This window comes from Aptenodytes forsteri, unplaced genomic scaffold, assembly GCF_000699145.1.
Source record: "Aptenodytes forsteri isolate BGI_AS27 unplaced genomic scaffold, ASM69914v1 Scaffold486, whole genome shotgun sequence".
Lineage (NCBI taxonomy): Eukaryota > Metazoa > Chordata > Aves > Sphenisciformes > Spheniscidae > Aptenodytes > Aptenodytes forsteri.
In genome coordinates, this window is record NW_008795717.1 from 1433020 (window position 1) to 1446311 (window position 13292).

Genomic DNA, 13292 nt, shown 5'->3' on the forward strand with positions numbered 1-13292 from the left:
GGCACCTGGAGCACCTCCTCCCCCTCCTTCTTCGCTGACCTTGCTGTCTGCAGAGCTGTTTCTCTCACATACTCTCACTCCTCTCTTCTGGCTGCTGTTGCGCAGTATTTTTTACCCTTTCTTAAATGTTATTACAAAGGCGCTACCACCGTCGCTGATGGGCTCAGCTTTGGCCAGCAGCAGGTCTGTCTTGGGGCTGGCTGGCACTGGCTCTATTGGACATGGGGGGAGCCTCTAGCCGCTTTCCCCAGGAACCCCCCCTGTAGCCCCCCCCCTGCTACCAAAACCTTGCCCTGCAAACCCAATACACCTGTAGACAGCTCTGCCACACTCAGGGCTCACCAGTAGTAGTTGAGGTTTTAGCCTCCTCCGGCCCTATAATGAAATTCCTGACCACTGCTGCCACTTGGATTCCTTTCCTGGTGAGGCACACACACTGTGCCTGTGCCCAACACCTATTCACAGGCACCAATTTACTGCCAAGGAAAGGGAACAGCCTCTTTCATCCCTCTGGGATTTTTCACTACTTAAGAGCCACAGCACTGGAGTTCCAGTCACATCCCAAACGAAGTAGCACATCTCTGGCCCTGGAGGAGAACAAATTGCCCCCTCACTCCCACCGTGACCTAGGATAGCACTTGCCATTCATACGTTGAAACAAACAGCATAAAAGCATCTTTCTAATACTCTACCATTTAAAGCAAGGAAATTTTTTTTTTTTTTTTTTTTTTAATTACTTAGTCCCTACTGTCTTTTGTCTGGGGACCACAAGTTACTTTTGCGGTAGGAAAAGTAATAAGCTGCTTTGACTAATAAGTGAATCAAGTTTGAATTGCTGACTTGCTACCTGGCGGTAAAGACACAGAAGATTTTGAAGAACAAAGTAAATCCAGTGACTGCTGACTATCCTCCATATGAAAGATTTTTCTGTGTGCTCTATTAAAGCACAATTACCTTCTATATGATTGCTTGCATGTCAAAGATCTCCTTAAAACAATTGTGAAAAATCAAAAATAGCATATTAATGGCCAGACTGGGATGGAGTGAAAGTAGAAGAAACCAGTGAAAAGTATGATAATGGTCAAAGTATATGAATTTGATGCAGGATCATTGATCATCATGAACAGGACATTATTAGGATAATTCCTGTCTTAAGCTTTATACGTGGATAAAAAGCATACATATAAGCCTTGCACATAATGAAGGCAACATGTTAGGGTGAAGCACTCCTCTCCTCTCCCCCATCCATGTATTTAATGCCAGCTTAGGAAGGCTGTTGGAGATTCAACTAATAAATAGGACTGTCAGATAATATGGGAGGCAAGAAGGCACAGGCAGCAGAAGTAATAAAAATTTCTTTGTGAAGGGAGCCAGGATGTAGACTGTAAGCAATATGAGTTGGTCTCCTCATGGAGGCAAATATCTGTGGATATACATAGGAATACAGACCTGTAGCAATTTGAGACAAACTCTTTTAGACATCTGATAGTCCAGCACCCTGCAAGTGCTATATTTGATGACTTTGCTGACTATTTTAAGTATACCAAAATGTCCTGGGCTATGCTTTAGGAACAGAAATTATTAAATGCACACGTATTTAGAAACAGTAAAAGTTTTAGTGCAGTGCTACCATAAAAACTCATTTTAAATGACCCCACTGATTGTCCAGGTCTGAACATTTTATTAGATGTACAAAGATTTGCTTGCAGTAGTCCCTCATTATACAATTCATGGTATTTAAGTGTTATTTTTTCCAGCACTTGAAGGAAATACTAAAAACCAGACATCTTCCTTTCTCCTACTGTAACCATTAATATATTAACATCCAAAACTTGTCAAAACAAACCACTCAGAGCTATACACAGGAAACTACCTCACCTACTTGTCCTGGTTTCGGCTGGGATAGAGTTAATATTCTTCCTAGTAGCTGGCATAGTGCTGTGTTTTGGATTTAGCATGAGAATAATGTGATAACACACTGATGTTTTAGTTGTTGCTAAGCAGTGTTTATAATAAATCAAGGACTTTTCAGCTTCCCATACTCTGCCAGCGAGGAGGTGCACAAGAAGCTGGGAGGGAGTGTAGCCAGGACAGCTGACCCAAACTGGCCAAAGGGCTGTTCCATACCATGTGATGTCATGCTCAGTATATAAGCTGGGGGGAGTTGGCTGGGGTCAGCGACTGCTGCTCAGGGACTGGCTGGGCATCGGTCTTTATTTTATTTCAATTATTAAACTGTTCTTATCTCAACCCACGAGTTTTCTCACTTTTAACTCTTCTGATCTCTCCCCCACCCCACCGGGGGGAGAGTCAGCGAGCAGCTGTGTGGTGCTCAGTTGCCGGCTGAGGTTAAACCACGACACTGCTATAATGGCAGATTTGATAGTTTGCTGTTGGCTGATAGGTTACTGAGAAAGGTACCGTATCATCTTCTCTGAGATGAAGGAGACAGGAAACCAAGTTTCATATTACATGACACGTGGATTAATTACATGGTCTGTATGTCATTAGTTCTCACATAGCCTTCCATGGCTTATGCACAGACAGCTATTATCTGTATCTACTTTAGACGTTTTATAGCTGTAACGATGCAGTATGATAGAAGCATGGACGAAGACACATGGAGATTATATACTCATCCATGTAAACAATGTGACACCCAGAACGCTCACCTTGTTGAGGACATCCCGCTGACACCCAAGATAGAGATGAGGCAGGATTCTGGTTGGGCCAATGTTGGAGACAGGTAGGCAGGGTTGAGAAATGCAAGTAGGGACGAGCGTGGATTTTCCTTCACAGAGACCGGGGAAAGAGCTGGAGAACTCAGCAAATCCACCTGTGAGAGGAACATTATGTATTTAATATGTATACAATATGTATTTAATTTACATGCAGTGTTGTAGGCATCAGTGCCCATACCAATTCTCAGAAAGCAGCGTTTGTTGCATGAGATGGGGAGGTGTTAAGGGGCAGCACGAAAGCCTTAACAGAGGAACTGTACGTGTGCCTCTTCCAGAGGTACCATGACTGTGCAGAACCATCCGTCAGCAGGCAAGGCCTGGCTGTGTATTCCCACTCTGCCTGGAACGTTTATTTCTCTCTCTCTCCATTCCTCAAAAGTTTCTGATGCTTCTTCCCATTCTTAATGATATGTGGAAATGAGACTTTAAAAAAACCAGCCACAACACCCACCACACCAAAAGCGCACACACTTTTTCCTCTCTGCCCCAGCAAGCTGTTTTCTAAACACCTCCTTCTCCTGTATTAGGTCTATAATTAGACTTCATTAAGAAAAAGTAATGTTTACTCAATTTGGTAAAAGCATCAATATGTGGTTATTAATGTTTGCTTTTAAAATCCTACATTCTTATTTTCTACGCTGCTCCATAATTAATATATTTCATCCAACACACTGGAAGAGGTTTCATCTTTTAAAACCACACCAAGCCAAGGCTTTTTCATTCCAAGTGGGGGAGGAGAGGCAGAGGAGGGACTACAAGGGAAGACTTTGCCCAGCCATGGACTCCCCTAGCAAATCTCCACAAGCCTCTACTCCCTTTACTGCTAGGTCGTTCTTCATCTGCTCCAGTTATTAGGCCCTATCCATATTATGGCTCCAAAACATTTTTATTACCATTTCCCACCACTGCATTAAACCACTTGGGAAAACTAGAGTGGAATGACTGATAACACATTTAAATCCACCTAAAATCCCAGTGGCCATCAAAAATGCTCCTAGGCTGTTTCACCTTCAGCGTGGCACAGCTGCTGTGGAACATGAAGGGAATAAAAAGCGAGGCTGAGACTGCTCTAGACACAAGTACATACAACGCAGCTCAAGCTCCATTTCTTTTTCTTGCTCAGCTAGTTCACTGCTTCCCTCCCATCACAAGGGCTGCATTACAAATCTGCGCTACCAACTGTGGTCCAACTGGCCTTACCCACAGTTAGAAAACAAAACCAAAGAAACCTCCAGCAACGAACTTATACTTCGACAGAACACATTCTCACAAAAGCTAGCTAGCTTTTTCCAAGCCTAGCTAAACCCCAAGCTCAGCTCATTCTCATACTTCATATTCACAAACTAGTCCGAAGAAGAACCGGAGGCAGCTGCTTAAATCAGTACGTCACAAGCTTTTCTTGACTGTTTTCACCATTTAACAGCCAACCAGTAAGGGTGAAAGGTGCAAACCACAGTGAAAGTCCCCAGCTATTTCCTCACATTAAAGCACAGAGACAAGTGGAATTTTAAGTGAAGGAAGAGTAATTATAACCTGTTCAGAACAAAGCACCTTTTTATCATCAAGGAAGTGAAGTATTAATGTGCTAAATCTACCAAATGCTATGTTCACTATTATTACAGTTTGAAGACGTCAATTAAAATTATTCAGGAATAAAATAATGGACTGTTTTGTCAAGGCTTGGATTACCATTGCCTGAATTATGCCTATTCTTTGGATTTAAAAATCTGTATCTTTAGTAAATGTATAAAAACCCAAGGTAATAGCCATGTGTGTAACAGCCCATTTTATCTGATAAACAAAAAAGCCAGCAAGCAGATTTCAGAACAAAAGTTTTATGAACAGCGATTCCTGTTCAGTCTCCTGACTTACCAAAAAAAAAAAAAAAAAATCACTTGTGTATTTTGTTAGGTAAGTGATTTTAGACAACCATGACAATGCTCATCATGAGAATACGAGGGTGAGGTTGGACTGCATGGGATGGGCGGGGGATGCCAAGCTAAGGCACTGCCCATCACAGAGCCATACCCCTAAACTGAAGTACCTAGGCTAGAGACACGGTAAAGGTCTGGCTCTGACACATTCTATTCCTATTAGTTAGGTTTCCTCCTCCTTGCTTTACAACCTCCCTGTTCAGGAGCATAGATGCTGCTTGTTCAACGTATCAACTGAATGACAGAAGGAGTTTGCAAAACAATTCTCTCACACACTTGCTAGATTTTCTTCTGTATGGCATAATGTTTTCCCCTCTGTTATAGGAAGCAATCCTATCATTTATAGGCATTATTTGCCTCTCAGATTAAACTTAATGTAAGATATGGTGTGCACAGAACTTCCTTAAGAGCTTGGGGGAAGAAGGGGAAATCAAATATCGGTCTTTGGTTTCATTTGCTCATTCTTTATTTCTTGGGAAGCTTGTTGGCTGCTTTCTGGAGCCTTTCTCTGACACAGCTGGAAATAGAGAAGTGACTCTTCTTCCTCAGAAAGCAGCAGCACAAGCAAAGAAAAGATTTTACATCGGTGCTTCTTCTAAAAGACTACATGGGTAACGTTCAACAACAAAAAAAGAATTTTCCCAACTACCTACGTATTGGTCTCACTTCTGTGTGAACACCGCAACAAGAAATTAAGCCAGAAGCTAATATGCAAAAAACCTGAGATTTTGGGAGATGGAACCCACGCTCTATCATCATAAATGTAAAGAGCAATTTTTAATTTTATTTTTATTCTAGGGCTCTGTCAAGGCAAGCTTGAAGCGATTCAAGATTAGATGCTTCAACACTTCCTCTGGGACATTCATCCCTTCAAAGTCATGTTTCTTCTTTCTACTCACACTTTCCTAGTAACATGTTGCTTCAGTATCTTTACAACATGAGTTACAACCACAAAACTCAAATCAGATATCTCTGACATTGTATTACCTATCTTTACACATACTCCCAAGTGAGCTCTCCTTTCCTTTATTTTAACCTATTATTAGTACCAGTAGTGAACTGACTTCAAATAGCATGCTATCAGTGACTTGTTTTAAATATTAATCTACCTTCCCTGCCATCTTCTATAACCATTTCAAAAAGTTAGTAGCTTTTCAACAAATCTGTCTTTGATTTATGGCACTCACAATAGGAAAAACACGTTCTAGATCAGCGTATGTTGAAAAAAAGCACAAACAAAACCCACACCAACAAAACACACTCTTGTATGCATCGTGCTAAACTACTGATTTCTTCTAGTGCAAGAAATATTATCAGGGGTCTGGAGCAAGAGTATCCATGCGTACAATCACTGAGCTGTCGTGTCATTATGAGACTAACTTCTATTCTAAGGAAATGCACTCATCACTATTTGCTTGCACTGACTTACAAAATAGATTTTTTTTTTTAACTATATAGATATATTAAAAAAAAAAAAACACCACCACCTAAAGAAGTGTAGGAAAATGCTTGCACTGACTTACAAAATAGATTTTTTTTTTTAACTATATAGATATATTAAAAAAAAAAAAACACCACCACCTAAAGATGTGTAGGAAAAAAAAAAAAAGGTATTTATTTCACGCGTCTGTTTTCTAACACAGATTATGGCCCCCATGAGTCCCCAAAGCTGAAGTCTATGCACAGTCTACATGAGGAGCCTCTTATGAGAAAGGTGCTTTAGGCACTCAGACTACCTGTACGCTTCTGCTGTAAATGAAGCAGATCGTCCTCAAAAAACAAACTTTAAACATTCAGAAAATGAATTTAGTGTACAGGTGGGAATGCAGAATAGAAAACTGAGCCTTGACAGAAAGATGGGACTGGTTTAGTTTCAAATACTGTAATTTGAGGATGACCTTTGCATCAAAGGAAATTTCATCTTTAAATCTCCTTACCTACCTCAGTTGGAATAGGGTTATTGGCAGCACTGTGCAGTTTGTTTTAATAAGAGAAAATACACTTTTCTTCTGGAGCTAGTTTCTAAATAACACCCTTTCTCCCACCACTACTCCAGCCTCTGCAAATAATAAATCAATCACAAAAGCACGTTGAAACTGTGGGGAAAAAAATTTACAGGTCATTAACAGAGCTACTGGGTTAATCAAATTTCACTGAAGTCTTTGATAAATGTAACTGGGCCCTGGAAATAGATGACTGACAAATAACTCCAAAATATTCTCTCCTAAATAGCTTACGAACCATACAAGTCTTCTGTATTCTTGATGGTGAAGTTGAGCTGAAACAGCTCTCTTGACATTCAACGGCATGAAACCACTTCTTGTCTATTTGAATGTTATGGACAGAGGAAGGAGGAAACAGAGTAACTTTTGTGTATTATACATATATCTATAAAATTTTGCTTCTGTTTAAAAAGATTCCCCCCCGCCCCTCCGGAGGCTTTTGAAGTTTTTCACTCTACTTTTTCCAATATCGATGAATTAAATGGAAGACTCTTCCATCACCACTCATGCAATAGTTCCATTACATCTGAAAACCTTGATGGTCAAACAGGATAAGCAGCACAATGCATCTCCTTCTTCAGTTTTAAATAGGCAGTTGCTTCTGTCATGACTGCACATACGTAAGTCATTGTATACTTTGGCTGGTAGCAAGTAGCTAACAGTACTCGTAAGTCTGTCTGTCTTGAGTAATAGGCCCTACCCAAGTTTGAAGGAAAAAATCTTTGGGGATGATGACTTCCATCATTATGGGAGCAAATTAAAGCAATATGAGGCAGAAGTGATTTCAGACTTTATCATCCAATATATTTTCTAACATGAAAGCAAAAGATATCAAAGTAGCAGTGGTAAATTGTGATACTCAGCTGGTTGTCCTTTATGTTTCTGAGACAAAAATCAATTAATTAAATTTTAGATGATCCATCAGAAGACTGCAAAGTTCTGTAGCTGCCCCAAGGTAACTCAGCTCTTGCTTAAGTAGCTTGTTAAAATGAACAGACTAATGAAATGATTTCAGTTTTGACCGAGTGGCAAGCATCCCCCGGCTGCAGCACGTTTAACGAACAGCAGTACCGTACCGCATTCCAGTGCTGACTTGTTCTGTTCACTTCTTGTGGCTGCGACTCACACAACAGTTTCTACGAAACCACGTTAAGGTGCCAAAAGCTGTCAGTGGTTTTGCAGCCTAAGCCCTTGTGTGTGTGGCAGACAACCCAACACCTCCTAGGTCTTTAGAGTACAGCCACGTTTCTTGCTTACAAGCCTCCACATCCATTAGCAGAAATTTGGCACGATCCAGCAACCGACTCAATTACCCTGTTGCTATGGTTCTGCAAAGTGGTGACTATAGACTTTCCTTTGATTAAGACACTACCGTTTCCTAACTACAATTATGATTGTAAAGGTATGATTGTTAAAGGAATCTTGGTATCAAAAGTTTCAGCTCCCTTCTCAGCCAACTCAGGAAACAAAATAGGGCCAAACCCAGAAGGGATAAAAACGCTTCAGCAAAATTCCACAGTAAAAGTTATTCTTTCTTATAGAGTCACTGCATAAATCCTCATATAAATAAAACTCCCAGCTAACTTTGCCAGCAGCAAGAAGAGGAGAAGGAGAGAAGATGGGATCAGGTGGCAACAAATGATAGCCACATAAATGCTATTGATTTGGGAATAGCTACCTTTCATTAAGGGAATGGAATCCATCCAGATCCTTATGACTACTTAGCTTAACTACTGTCAGAGACAAATCCTAAATTAATACAGAGGAATAACTACTGAGAACCACAAGCATTTACATCAGCTCATCTCTGTTATGTTATATGGAAACAGAGCAGGAGTGTTCCACAGTGCTGCCTGTTGCCAGGCTGTAGTTGCAGGGACAGTAGCTCTGTAAACCACTATAGAGGTTTGCAAATGAAAGGCCAGTTAAGCCCCAAGGTCTTGATTGAACACTTAATACAGAGTTGTGAAGTGCAGATAACATTTTACTGGTTTTAGCCAACAGTCAATAAAACCATTCCAGTTAAATGACACCATAACAGGACATAAAACTGGGGGGGAAATGGTAATGTTTCCTATGTTCATTCCATGTTATGCTGGTTTCTCTTTCTCCTCCCTGTCTTTGTATTTCCTTCAAATGGGTCAAGCCACTCAAAGAGATGTAACCAATCAAAATTAGACAAGACAATTTCACGGGAAACATCATAATTCTGAATTAAAAACTAAAAGCATTTTTCTTTGCTTACAGAAAGCAAAGTACTTGTGACACAGATTTGGCATGGGGAAGAGCAAAAAAGTTAAGCAGAAACACCAATCTACTAAAAATTCAGTTTTCAAAAAGCAAGTTTTATTCTTCATTCACATCAACACATATCTTCCTCACACAAACACAGGTTACTCAGCTTCAGCTTTAGGATATCATGGCTGGTCCAGTGAAATCTCATCTGTTATTGAGCAGATCAACATCTGCATCTACCCTGCACACTTCCCCCATCCACCAGCCCAGTACCCCCTTTGCTCTCCTGCCCTCCACCTCCCCCAAATACCTTTCCTTTTCTGCAGAGTGCTGGAAAGAGAGGAGAATGCCATTTTCTCCTCCTACCAGCTTCCAAAGTCCACCTAGAGCAGCTCACCAATGCTTAGATGACATACTACAGTAACCAGGCTGTTGGCTGGTTGTAATTACCAATGGTTACGTTAGCCGAACAGGCCTGCTTCAGTGGCATCTCCACCATCCACACGTATTTAGTAAGTCTTTCCTTCACATGCATGTTGAATATAGCACAGATGTTCCCTCATACATTCATCCTATGTCTCAACTTGCGTGTATTTCTAAAGTACAGAAAAATCAATCATGAGGCAATCCTAATCTCTCTTTAAAGTTGCTTTTAAAATTACTGTTGAAACAGCCAATTCTGTAATTCCTTACCATTCTCAAGTGTTTGCAGAGATCTGCATCAGCAGTTTTATCCTTAATCATCTAGAGATAGATGCTCTTGCTAATCAGGCAAGTGCATACTGACAAAGTGTAGAAAGGAACAGAGACCTGACTACACTTCAGAGAGGAGGTGGATTAAGGTTGGGTGTGAAATTAAAGTGCAACAGCTGACATGCCCACAACTCTGCGGTGAAAGGGAAACGTGAAAATAGGGGACCTTCCCGTTAGGTGTAACTTGCTTTTCCTATATAACTGTCCAAGTATGGAGACAACTCCTACAAAGACGAGAGCTCCATGCATATACAAATTGTAACAGTAAAAAAAACTTAACCAACAAGCTTACACTGCATTTGTTCTGGGAGGATTTCTTACTACTTCTTTGTAAAGGCAGTCATGAAACATAACTTGGAATGAAAGAAAGATGAGAAAATAGGTGTTCACATCACTTCATATGTTTCCTATAAGCCCATCAGCTAAAGCTTGAAGGATAACACCAGCAATTGTTTTTCATGCCCAGAGCCTGGCAGCAAAGCCAAGGCAGAGGGGAGAACAGAAGAAATTCAGCTAGAGAAGAGGTTGGTAACCGAGATGAAGGTGCTGGCCAGCTTCTCCAACTAACGGAGACTGATCCTAAAGACCAGAAGAGCAGCTTTCCACTTTCACACTAAGCAAACATGTTTTTCAACCAAGTAATTCGAGGGGCTGTAGAAACTAAAGAATCCCACCTGCCACCGGTGCCCATCTCGTGGTGAATCCTCGGGCGGCTATTACAGCCTGAGCTTCCAAGGGTCCTTCTTGCATTGCTGGAGCCCATGTGGCACTGCTGCTTGGTCACACCAGCAAATCCACAACCAGCTCAGCTCAACCTGAAACTACTTTTCAGGGGAGACACTAATTTGAGGCTCTGCACTGTACCGGTGCTCATTTCCATAGGGCTTACAAGACCTTCCTTTTTTTTTTTTTTTTTTTTTTTTTCATTTAGTTACTCCTTTTGTCAAACTTTATTGAAGTTGACCAACAAGCTTAAACATCTTTTGTGGGTGACAGCAGAGAGACAGACAACATGGCAACTCCTATGAGCTTGGCTTCCCTAAAACTTCAGGCTAAGAAAAGCCTGTGAAGTGTTTTATACAACATCGCTGCAGATCCAGCTGACCCTGCAGCTCTGCATGCTTCACACGGGATGCACAGAAAGATCCCGTCTTGTACTCCTGATGGAGAAATAAGAGACAGTGAATGTGTGTGGTTTTCACAGGTCATGGAGTCTGCTGGAAAAGCCCAAGGACAATGCACCCTGGTAAGAGAGCAAACTTTGGCGTTTCTCTTAAGTGCCATTCAAATCAGATGCGGCTTCTTCCCCCCCACCCTTTGGATTCTGACCGTTCAGAAAAGGCCAAAGGGAGAAATTAGCTTTCTTCAATGAATTCTTGAAAACAGACTAGAAGCAACTTCCCTCCTTTTCCCACAAGACCTAATTGTCTGCCAGTTCATCAGTGTTAACTCACCGTCAAACACAATTATTTTAAAGCAGGGAGTGGAAAAGGTCTAAAACCCAAGAGATGAGTCAAAAAACAAAGACTACATGCATGTACTAGGAAAGGATTGCAAGGAGGAGACTTTGAAGCTTGTGGATTTGGCAGAAGATTCCTCCACCTTGGTTAAATCCAGAATTTGCATCTTCATTAATGGCACTAATTATTCATAAATTTTGTATCGCCATTATATTGCTATCCCTTTTTAAAGGAAAAGAAGAATAAGAAAGCAGCAAAATTTGCAACTGCCTCTACAACATAATACTTAGACTTTGCAATTTTAAGTAAGCCTTACCAAACTTCTGTATTCAAAGGTATGCAGTGGAGTACATTCATGTTTAGCTTATTCTTTTTTTCCTCTTCTCCTAATAGCAATTTAGAATTTGTTACTGTAAATACTGATTAGTGCCAGGCACATAACGTAACATTACTGAAAACTATGGTAAAAAAAAAAAAAAAATCAAATTTAAACAGCACTATAGGAAAGACAAAAATATACAAACCCCTAACTTTAACGTTTACTTTGCCTCCAGTCAGATCAGAGGCTCTTAATGCTGTGACTTAACAGCACTTTCACGGTCACATTCCCATCGAACATTAAAATGTTTATCTAAAAGCTGCAGTATAGATTTTTCCCTTGCCGCGAGGAAGGAAAGTTGTAAACTTTCTGACTCAAAAGTTTTATGAATCTACAATGTTTCCACTCTGTTTAAACGAGCTGCAGACCTCCACAGGCCATTACAATTCACGCATTCCAGCTCAGCTCCGCAGGGATGCTTGCCATTTTTCCATTACATAAGCTCAGGCTAGAGAGCCCCGTTAGGAGCGCTGCCATCCCCGCGCCCGCCCTCCCCTTCCCGCCCCCCTCTCATCAGCCACAGGGAGTCCTTCCACCAGATTCAAGGTTTCACGGTTTGGGAAAGCTAGGGGTGTTTTTATTACGGCGGCGTTCAGAGAGTGGCCCCGTTATGCCAGGTGTTTTACAAGCACAGTAGCAAGGGAAGTTCTTTGCCCTGGAGGGTTTCTGCCTTTGGTAAGACAAGGTTAATAGGCAGGTTAAGCAAACAAGGCTGGGGCAGGGGGGAGAGAATGGCGTCAAGCCCCCTCTCCCACCCAAGTGGCATATAGAATAGTCAGACTAACGACAAGAGAGCATATTGGACACTCACGCTTGCCCTTTCTGCCTTAAAACACAAACAAAAAACCCACCCTCCTAATTTCAGTCAATTAAGTTTCACAAGCATCCAGAGGTATCCAAAACAAAAGCAAACTTCACAAGTTATTCTTGGGTTTGAGAAATGTTATGAGAGCTCCACGCTAGTGAAACTTTCGTCTCTCTCAAAAGACAGCAAGTGGATACACATATGAAAGTAATAAACCTTACTCCCATTCTTCAAGTGCTTAAAACAATCATGGCACTAAATGAACACTCAAAACTGCGTTTTAAGTACAAAGGGTGGGAGGATATTCGCAGAGGACTGGCTGTAGCCAAGGGACCAAGTTTTTCTACGCTCTCATTAAAAATTGATGGAGGGAGACTTTCAAACAGGACGATTCAGAGCTAAGCTCCTCTCTTGCTCTCATCTCCTCCCCACCGACACTGGCCATACTCCATAGGTTACGGGACCACTTAGGGAGTACTGCACTCCCTCTGCAAGGCTTTCACCTCTTTCTTTAGAGACTTGCTTCTAATGGCATCAACCAGTCAGAGTATCAGGAAGGCCGGCATCATTGTGCAACTATCCTTCCTTCTCTAAACACTGGCAGGATATTTAACAGCTTGTTCTTGCTATGATTATTTCAACTTGCAGATAACTCGATTATTTTAATCGATGACCACCATTTGAAGGTGTGCTCTTCTCCTTGAGGTACTCTGCAAAGACTTACTTACAAGGAACGCTCAGAACTTCAGTTGGCAACAACCAAAAGTTATTAAGCTCCAAATCCAAATGTTAAAAGGCGTTAGGGTGTTAGACAGGAATTTAACAGCACAAACCACAGCTACCTCATGCAATCTTTCAGTCCATACTGGGTATCCTCCTACTTGGCATATGGGACTGCAGAAGCAGGGAAGAAAGCTCAGTCTCGCAGCCCTGGTCACTTCAGGAGACAGAAATGACCAGCTCTACCTATAAAAGAATATTC

General features: G+C 41.3%; 1 protein-coding gene across 1 annotated transcript in view; it reads right to left on the reverse strand.

Moving 5' to 3' along the window:
• The window catches only part of DUSP16 (dual specificity phosphatase 16), a 54902-nt gene that overhangs the window by 12673 nt on the left and 28937 nt on the right, over positions 1-13292 (reverse strand). The window contains exon 6 of the mRNA XM_009283544.2: positions 2673-2836. Coding sequence (XP_009281819.1) covers positions 2673-2836 — 164 coding nt within the window. The remainder of the gene's footprint in view (positions 1-2672; positions 2837-13292) is intronic.